This window comes from Oncorhynchus clarkii, chromosome 19 (assembly GCF_045791955.1).
Source record: "Oncorhynchus clarkii lewisi isolate Uvic-CL-2024 chromosome 19, UVic_Ocla_1.0, whole genome shotgun sequence".
In the NCBI taxonomy this organism is placed as follows: Eukaryota; Metazoa; Chordata; class Actinopteri; order Salmoniformes; family Salmonidae; genus Oncorhynchus; species Oncorhynchus clarkii.
In genome coordinates this window covers 9,895,674-9,905,506 of record NC_092165.1, presented here as the reverse complement: position 1 = coordinate 9,905,506, position 9,833 = coordinate 9,895,674, and the positions used below count along the sequence as shown (strand labels likewise).

The 9,833-nt window shown below is 43.4% G+C and overlaps 1 protein-coding gene across 14 annotated transcripts in view; it reads left to right on the top strand.

Annotated features, from left to right (window-relative positions):
* Positions 1–3,507: 3,507 nt before the first annotated feature.
* Positions 3,508–9,833, top strand: part of LOC139374702 (GRB2-associated-binding protein 1-like) — a 68,177-nt gene continuing 61,851 nt past the window's right edge. For 11 of the 14 annotated variants that reach the window (XM_071115794.1, XM_071115789.1, XM_071115787.1 and 8 more), the window contains exons 1-2: positions 3,514–3,899; positions 4,007–4,136. In XM_071115794.1, the coding sequence (XP_070971895.1) occupies positions 4,065–4,136 (72 nt within the window). In that variant the 5' untranslated portion in view covers positions 3,514–3,899; positions 4,007–4,064. Of the gene's footprint in view, positions 3,908–4,006; positions 4,137–9,833 lie in introns of all 14 variants that reach the window. The other 3 variants (XM_071115782.1, XM_071115791.1, XM_071115781.1) reach the window with 3 other exon arrangements.

Genomic DNA, 9,833 nt, shown 5'->3' with positions numbered 1-9,833 from the left:
TCAAGTTACCAGCCAGGATAGGTTTCTTTACCCAGTGGAAACTGACCCAAAACCTCTTAGACGGGGCCCGACATGTTATAGAACCCTTACCCTCTCCAAAAGGAGATTGAGAAGCATCTTTATGTAATGGGTCTTAAAACAGTAGTGCCAGACTTGCAATAGTGGCACTACATGAATAGGAAATGGTATGCAACGGTTGACCCTATCAGCACACTTGCTGTTGCTAATGGCATAGCCAATATGTGTAATGTAGCAATGCAAGCTTGTGGTTTTCACATGGGTCATTTCTGTGCTATTCGGTATCCCTGCCATTAGGTTTACAACACACTGTAGTAGTAGCACTGTAATCGCCTCAAAAAGCATTTGGGGAAAAAATCAATGGCACTCAATTATTAATTGACCGATCCATTTGCGTTTCACTTGTACAGTTTTGTAAGGACACATCAAAAGTTTTATTGCGCAATGGCATTCCCTGTAAGTTACACAACTCAGTGTTGTATGATATCAAGTGTGGCCTTTTTTTAATGGCACCAGAGCAGCTTCATCAGCAGGTTCAGAATGCCCAAATATACTGAACAAAAATATAAATGCAACATGTAGTGTTGGTCACATGTTTCATGAGCTGAAATAAAAGATCCCAGAAATGTTCCATACTCACAAAAAGCTTATTTCTCTCAAATTTTGTGCACAAATTTGTTTACATCCCTGTGTTAGTGAGCATTTCTCCTTTGCCAAGATCATCCATCCACCTGACAGGTGTGGCATATCAAGAAGCTGATTAAACAGCATGATCATTACACAGGTGCATCTTGTGCTGGGGGCAAATAAAAGTCACTCTAAAATGCGCAGTTTTGCAATGCCATAAATGTCCCAAGTTTTGAGGGAGTGTGCAATTGGCATGCTGACTGAAGGAATCTCTACCAGAGCTGTTGCCATATAATTGAATGTTAATTTCCTTACCATAAGCTGCCTTCAATGTAATTTTAGGCAATTTGGCAGTGCGTCCAACCGGCCTCACTACTGCGGAACAAGTGTAACCACGCCAGTCCAGGACCTCCACATCCAGCTTCTTCACCTGCAGGATCGTCTGAGACCAGCGACCCGGACAGCTGAGGAGTTTTTCTGTCTTTAATAAAGCCCATTTGTGGGGGGAAACTAATTCTTGTTGACTGGGCCTGGCTCCCAAGTGGGTGGGCCTATGCCCACCCATGGCTTGATTAGGGCCTAATTAATGTATTTAAATTGACTGATTTCCTTATATATTCCTTATAACTAACTCAGTAAAATTGTTGCATTTATACATTTTTCAGTATTGTATGTAGATTTGCCTGGCTGCACTTTTTAGGAGCAACTTTTTCAGTCTATTGTATTTACTGCCATGGTGGCAAAACAACTTCCCTCTGGGAACATATGAAGTACATTACAATTCAATTGAAGTTATGAAATACTATTATTGTGGCGGTGGGCTTTAAAATGGATGCTATAACCCCTATTATTGCAGAGATTTCAATGTGATAACAATGAAGGCAAAAACCAACGTGGGATGAATTGATGAGCAGCTAACATCCCCACACAAATCACAAATGCATATTGTTTGATCCCTGTTTTGAATGTTTTTATTTTTCTGTGGTTGGTCTCCACCCACGACACGTCAAATGCAATTTGTTTTAATGCCTTTCTCATAAAAGTTTAAGTCCCTTGCAAAAGCATGAACTCTGGAACCACTCATTTAAAATGTAATTTAATAAACATAATGCCTTCTCTGTCTCCCTCCCTTCCTCTCTCTTTTTCCATTTCATTCTATTGGGGACCATGAAGTTGGGATTTATGCTCCTGTTAAGTTCCCCAGTGACTAGCATGGCTCAGCAAAATGCCAGTGACTATAGCAACTTTTACCACAGCAATATCTTTCTTTCAGCTCTATGGTGTCATAGACCCATCTTGAGGAGCACACAGTAAAAAGGAAAAATGATCTCCCAGGCTGAATAGTATTTTGGAAGACATTGACAAGTAGGATCAATAGTATTATGGATGGTAGACTGACAAATGGTTGGGCTTGCCTGCTGTATGGAGCTATGCTGTGACAAATATCTTTAATGGCTATGTGAATGTTTAAATTGATTAATATTAGAATGTAAAGTCTCACTCACAACTGGGTGGGTTATGACTGTACTTAGTTGTGAATCTGCATATGATTAATACATTGTTTGAATGTTATTGTGTTGCTTGAGTCATACATTGAAATGTTTTTTTTTAACTAGGAAAGTCAATTAAGAACAAATTATCAATTACAACAACAGCCTAGGAACAGTGGGTTAACTGCCTTGTTCAGGGGTGGAACAACAGATTTCTACCTTGTCAGCTCGGGGATTCGATCCAGCAACCTGCCGGTTACTAGTCCAATGCTCTAACCACTTGGATCCCTGCCGCCCTGTGATGGCTGTTGTGCACAATAATAGTTATTAATTTGTATTAGTAAGTTATATGAAAAGTTAATATTTGTTTTGGTACATCAGTTGACAATTTGTTAATCACAATATTGACCTTCATGTATACTATGCTCAAACCCATTAGAAATTGGCAGTCAAACATTATAGATGCACTTACAAATACAGGTTAATAGCCAAAAAACTAAAAGCTTTTTACCATTACAATAACATTCCAGGATTCCACAGATACTTTAACCCTCATGGGAACTCATCTCTGTCAAATTGACAATGGTCAGGCTCTGGGTCTACAAGAACAACACTACTAGTCTTCAAGGGATGGATAGCCTACTCTTGCAATGAAGGAACAAAGACATTTCATTCATTTGGGCTCCTGCGTGGTGCAGGGGTCTAAGGCACTGTGTCTCAGTATCACAACCGGCAGTGATTCGGAGTCCCATAGGGCACCCGCAGAATTGGCCCAGCGTTGGCCAACATTGTAAATAAAAATGTTTTCTTAACTGACTTGCCTAGTTAAATAAATGTAAAACATATGATGAAGAGATATGTTTTATTTATTGTTGCTGAAATTATAATATTCCTACTCGAGTTTTGTTGTTTCTGGTTTTGGTGCTCACACTTACACACATAGATAACGTAATGGCAATCGCCAACTTTCTAATTGTACGGTCATTTCTTCACTGTCTTCGAGGTTGCATGACTTCGAGCGCACAAATGGCGCGCATTGTGGTAAGTGTAGTTTCCACGTGCACATGGTAGGAGAGGTCCTACATTGAACACTGGAATGCAGGTTCTTTGTTATTCCGTTCAGTCATAAGAAAGCCATATTTTCCCCCGGTATTCAGTGAGATGGGTGTAAATCTATACTAACCATATGCAAAAAAATAATTTATCAAAATGCGGTTATTTGTTTTAGGGCGAGAAACGCCAAACAATTGAGAACTACATGTCCCATGGTGTGTTGGTTAATTTTTCCTGCACGCCGCCTCTCCCTCTGCCTGCGTGTTCCAAAGGAGGCTGTCAGGCTGAGTTCAGGGAAAACACAGAGCCTGCCGATCTGTCAATCATAATTAGCAACCACAGGGAGTGAAACTGGGAGGAAGGTCGGTGAAACGCTACGTTTTTGGGTGAAAAGGCATTGTACTTTCCGTGAAACAATTATGCTTCGGAAAGGAGAGGGAAATAAGTATCCTAGTGTGCTTAAAAATATTTGATCTACTTTGGAAGGAATTGCATAAAAGCGCGTTCACTGAAAGCCAAACTCGGCGAGTTTCACTTGCATGCAACTATTCTGCTTGGAGTACGAAACATATCCAGAAGAAGGTAACCACGGACGCACGACACTTTGGGATTTAATTTGGCTATTTAACACACTTCTTGACAAAAGTGGTTGATACATTTCAGAGGACTGTCTTAAAGTCGCTGTTGGTGACTCGCAGCGCAGACTAGGAGGTGTGACGGTATTTATCGCTTACCCAACTCATAACATCTCAACCAATGCGACGTCATTTTTTTCATATTATTTTCTTCCATTGACCGCTCCCTGTCAATATTTGCAGGTTCACTCAAAACAATCTCGGCCCAAACATCCAGACGGCGAGGAAGAAAGGAGGAAAGATGAGCGGGGGAGATGTGGTGTGCTCGGGCTGGTTAAGAAAATCTCCTCCAGAAAAAAAGTTGAGACGTTACGTAAGTCTGAGCTTGATCATATTCATATCTTGCTTTGGATCCTTACCACAGAGCGGATACAGTGTAGCTATGCAAATGTAACACTTTCGATTATTTCGATTTGCGTACGTTGCCTCGCTAATCACCTCCCCCAGCTGCACAAAGTTTATGCAGCATCTCGAATCTTTGTTTGCTACAACAAAACTATCGAAAATTCATGAATAGCAAGAAGTGGATTTAAAATCCGATTGTAGTATTGTCAAATGACAATGGCCTCCTAGGCTACATCTTGTTATGATGACAGCCTGCATGCTGTTGAGCTTTTCAGTGATTTGATGCAAATTCCAACAGTGGGCCTATTTCAAAGCATTCATGAAAATGGTCCCATACTGTGCAACATTCGCATTCCACGGCAAGGCAACTGAAATGCTCATCTGTCTAGTCATAGCATAATAGTTTATGAGCACATGCTTTAATGTCAAAATCCTAAGTGTAGGTTTGACTAATGCACGGATCTAACAAACAGATCACGTTGACAACTCTCACAATGTCGTGAAAGAATTCCAATTGACTTGTGTTCTTAAAAGTAATGTTTTTGAAAGCAGTTTCTGGTTGTCACAGGAAATAAGAATGTTCAGTCTTCATAGTCTAGTCTATGTAGACTCACGCCACCTCGATACCGAAGTTACTTTTTTTGTAGCAGGTTAGGAGAACTTACGCAGCAGGTTAGGAGACTGGTTAAGGTTACCAAAAATGCTCTGCTAACCTGCAACGACAATCACTTTGTATCAAAGTGGCGTGAAGAGTGTCCCATGTAGACTCGAGACTCGGCCTACTTACGAGACAGGGAGGTATGCCCATATAAATCAGTACAGTATTGAAATGATATGAAAATACATTTCAATCACAGTTGCAGAGCTAGAACAGTTATGCAAAGTAATGGTTGTCTCTCTATGAATCACACACTTCTTTGGAAGCTGGATGTCATTGTTGATAGTCTTACATGACCTTTGTTTTGTTTTTTTACCGGAAAAGTGTTAACATTCTCACACCCATAATGAAATTGCCACCCTGTATATGTCCCCTTTCTTTACTGTGTGAATCAGTGGGCGAATCAGTTGGCTGTATATTAGTTCCCATGATATTGGATCTGTTATCTATCCAAAGAACATCTATCGCCATTGTATTCGTGGGCCCTCTATCAGTTGTATTTGCTCCTAATCTACAAAGATGGTGTATTAAAGAGACTGCACGCCACAACTCTGAGACACAAATGGCCATTTTATAAAAGTCTTGCTGTGTCCAAAAGGCTGTTAAGTGTTGTATTTGTGGCTTATTGGATATCTCTCTTGATGTTTGCATTAGGAACTGGACAGCCCTGCGCTGTACATGTTTTCGCAGCAACCACAGTTCTCCTCAACCGATCTCTCCGAGAGAATCTCGATTGTATACCCCTCGCGTCCTCAAAACCCACTGGAGGCGAAGGACCTCTGGCTTTCTCAGCCAACGGGTTTTGAGAAGGAGGCGGGGCAAGAGGAGGATGTGAGGAGTATGCAGTTGAGATTCTCCCAATGTCTCTGGTTGGCCATGCTGAACCAAGGCATTGCCTGCCAAATACCATTCCTTCTGTCCTCCCTCCACTGATGTTATGATCAATCTGAATCTGCACAGAACTCAGTTCATTGTTCTCCTTGTAACTACATGCCTAGAACAGGAGTTTTTCCTGACTGCAGCCCTACTTAGAGCCTGTTTTTTTATTTTATTTAACCATTATTTAACTAGACAAGTCAGTTAAGAACAAATTCTTATTTACAATGACAGCCTACAGTGGAGCAGTGTGTTAACTGCCTTGTTCAAGGCCAGAATGGGGATTCGACCCAGAAACCTTTCGGACGCTCTAACCACTAGGCTACCTGCCGCCCCAAAGTTAGAACCTGTATTGAGGTCCCAGAGCGTTTCCTGTTCAGGTCACATGGTCAGGATAAGAAGTCCAGCCCCTAGTCATGATCAATCGGCACCTGGAGCTCAACACTCCCTCTGTCATTGTGAAGTATGACAGTCAGTCACTGACAGTTACTATAGAGTGGTTAGTGGTGGTGACACAGTAACCATGGTGATACAGTAAGTAACAATGCCCTCCCACAGCAGGAACAGATGAGACAGGAGACTCTGATCACATGTGACCAAGACTGTGTGTGTGTGTGTGTGTGTGTGTGTGTGTGTGTGTGTGTGTGTGTGTGTGTGTGTGTGTGTGTGTGTGTGTGTGTGTGTGTGTGTGTGTGACATTTTAACTGAAGGGTAGTGTAGGGAGCCAGCCCAGCTGCTGTACACACTGAGGTTGTGTAACTGCTAACTTGGTGGACTGCAACACCCCGAGGTGTTCATTCATCAAGTCCATCTTACTTACAGCATCTCACTCTGAAGTGACAGACTGGGAACACTTATCCTTATGTGAATGGAGCACTGAGAACGGTCTACTCCCTTAAAAAGTGGACATTTTGTTAAGGGCATAATCCAATGGGTAAATGCAGTGTGTTGCATTTCACCAGGCCCCTGAGAAAACTGATTGTGACCTGATTGCACTGTAGCCTACTACTTCACTACCCTCAGGTCTATAGACTAGTGTGTATTTATCTCACCCTACATTCATTCGGCCCTAAGAATGTGTTAATCTATTTGTATGATTTGGTACATGTCCATTCTGGCCTAAATGGCTTCATTGTGCCCCTATAACAGCCTGTTCTGCTGCTGCCTCTTTGTGGCCCTGTAGGAACAGCCTGTTCTACTGCTGTCTCTGACCAACTCTTTGACCCAATTCATCTGATTCACACTTCTGACAAAGCCTGGCGGCGTCTGTTTAAACATCGCTTTTGTGACCTTTTGTGTGTGTAAGTTTTGGAACTGTGTGTGTGTCCTTAATGGTGTTCGACAATACGAATGGTTGTATTTTGACCCTCCAGTGTTAATAGGATCTGTGTGGTGTAGATGAAGCCCTGCATGCAGTATGAGAAGGAACACTGATCACTGGCGAATTGTTGTTTCTGGTTGAAGCTGTTAGCTGGAGCCCCCACTGAGTTACACTGGGCCAGGTGTGTGCGATCCACTCGCTGAGTGTGTGAGACTTGCCGGTGTGTGTGTGGCAGTGGCTAACGACAGCAGCGGTTGTGGGTGGAGGCGACCTCACCTGAGCCCTCTCAGGACAGCCTGGGACTCTGAATAACCGAACCCAGTATGCTTAATACAGCCTACGGGTCCTCAGGATTACGCCGTAACCACGACACCATGACCCGGTTTCAGGTGCCCATCCAGATTATAGGCCAACCTTCTAATATACACTACCGTTCAAAAGTTTGGGGTCACTTAGAAACTTCCTTTTTTTGAAAGTAAAGGACTTTTTAAAGTTTTTTCGTCCATTTTAAAATAACATCAAATTGATCAGAAATACAGTGTAGACATTGTTAAAATTTTACATGACTGTTGTAGCTGGAAATGGCTGCTTTAAAAAATTGTTTTAATGGAATATCTACATAGGCATACAGAGGCCCATTATTAGCAACTGTCACTCCTGTGTTCCAATGGCACGTTATGTTAGCTAATCCAAGTTTATCATTTTAAAAGGCTAATTGATTATTAGAAAACCCTTTTGAAATTATGTTAGCACTGTTGAAAACTGTTGTTCTGATCAAAGAAGCAGTAAAACTGGCCGTTAGACTAGTGGAGTATCAGCCTTTGTGGGTTTGATTACAGGCTCAAAATGGCCAGAAACAAAAAAACTTTCTTCTGAAACTCATCAGTCTATTCTTGTTCTGCGAAATGAAGGTTATTCCATGCGAGAAATGGCCAAGAAACTGAAGATCTCGTACAAAGCTGTGTACTACTCCCTTCACAGAACAGCGCAAACCGTCTCTAACCAAAATAGAAAGAGTGGGAGGCCCTGGTGCACAACTTAGCAAGTGGACAAGTACATTAGTGTCTAGTCTGAGAAACAGACGCCTCACAAGTCCTCAACTGGCAGCTTCATTAAATAGTACCAGCAAAACACCAGGTCTCAACGTCAACAGTGAAGAGGCGACTCGGGGATGCTGGCCTTCTAGGCGTCTTTCACAAACTAGACACTAATGTACTTGTCCTCTTGCTCAGTTGTGCACCGGAGCCTCCCACTCCTTTTTTCTATTCCAGAGACAGTTTGCGCTGTTCTGTGACGGGAGTAGTACACAGCATTGTACGAGCTAATCCAAGTTTTATCAAACACACCATGCAATTGGAGCACAGGAGTGATGGTTGCTGATAATGGGCATCGGTACACCTATGTAGATATTCCATTAAAAAAATCAGCTGTTTCCAGCTACAATAGTCATTTACAACATTAATAATGTCTACACTGTATTTCTGATCAATTTGATGTTATTTTATTGGACAAAAAAAGTGCTTTTCTTTCAAAAACAAGGAAGTTTCAGGGCCTCCCGGGTGGCGCAGTGCAGCGCCCTTAACCACTGCGCCACCCGGGAGGCCCTGAAACTTCCTTGTCCTGGGTTCGCGCCCAGGCTCTGTCGTAACCGGCCGCGACCGGGAGGTCCGTGGGGCGACGCACAATTGGCCTAGCGTCGCCCGGGTTAGGGAGGGCTTGGTCGGTAGGGGTGTCCTTGTCTCATCGCGCACCAGCGACTCCTGTGGCGGGCTGGGCGCAGTGTACGCTAGCCAAGGTGGCCAGGTGCACGGTGTTTCCTCCGGCGCATTGGTGCGGCTGGCTTCCGGGTTGGATGTGCGCTGTGTTAAAGAAGCAGCAGCTTGGTTGGTTGTGTATCGGAGGACGCATGACTTTCAACCTTCGTCTCTCCCGAGCCCGTACGGGAGTTGTAGCGATGAGACAAGATAGTAGCTACTACAACAATTGGATACTACAAAATTGGGGAGAAAAAGGGGTAAAATTAACAAAAAAAACAAAAAAAACAAGGAGGTTTCTAATTGACCCCGAACTTTTGAACGGTAGTGTAGGTCTACCTCTGGCAAGGGTTCTGAATGTAAAGGTGACAGATACAGGGATGGGTATTTCGGTTGTGTGTGTGTGTGGAGGCGTTGACTGAGAGGGGGGGTCAGAGAGGTGGTTCTGCTGCTTTTGTCAGGGAGACGGGTCATCCATAGACTGTCTGAGCATTCAGCCTCTACTCTCCACAGTAGCTCCAGGCCAGACACGTAGCCCTGCCGGCTGCCGGGAGGTTAACCACTCTGGGCAAAGTTTGTCCCCAGCTGGCCAGCTCAGCCCCTGATTGGACGAGATCAAGGGTTAAACTGTTCAGCGGCCTGCCTGTGTCTGCAGCACCGCCCTGTTTACCGGCAGGCAGAGCACTGGGCAGCTCAAAGTGCACACTAAGGCCTTTTTTCTATTTTGTGGAGACATGTAGGCACACAGACAGCATATATAGTAGGAGCGTAACCATGACAGTGCAGGGCCCCAGAGAAAGGGGTCTCTGTCCCATCTAGGGGCCATACACTGGCATATAAACTTCATGGACCACAGTGTTGTGGGTGTTTAGTCTGTCACAGGTTTATCCATACACAGGATGGGTATTTTTTTCAATTTGATATACTATAGCCATCAAATTCAACTCTGGACCTCAAAGCCAGTTCCGCTGCTTTTGTCATTGTTTCCCTCTAATCAGGTGCTGATTTCGACCTGGGACACCAGGTGGGTGTAATTCATTATCAGGTAGAAGAGAG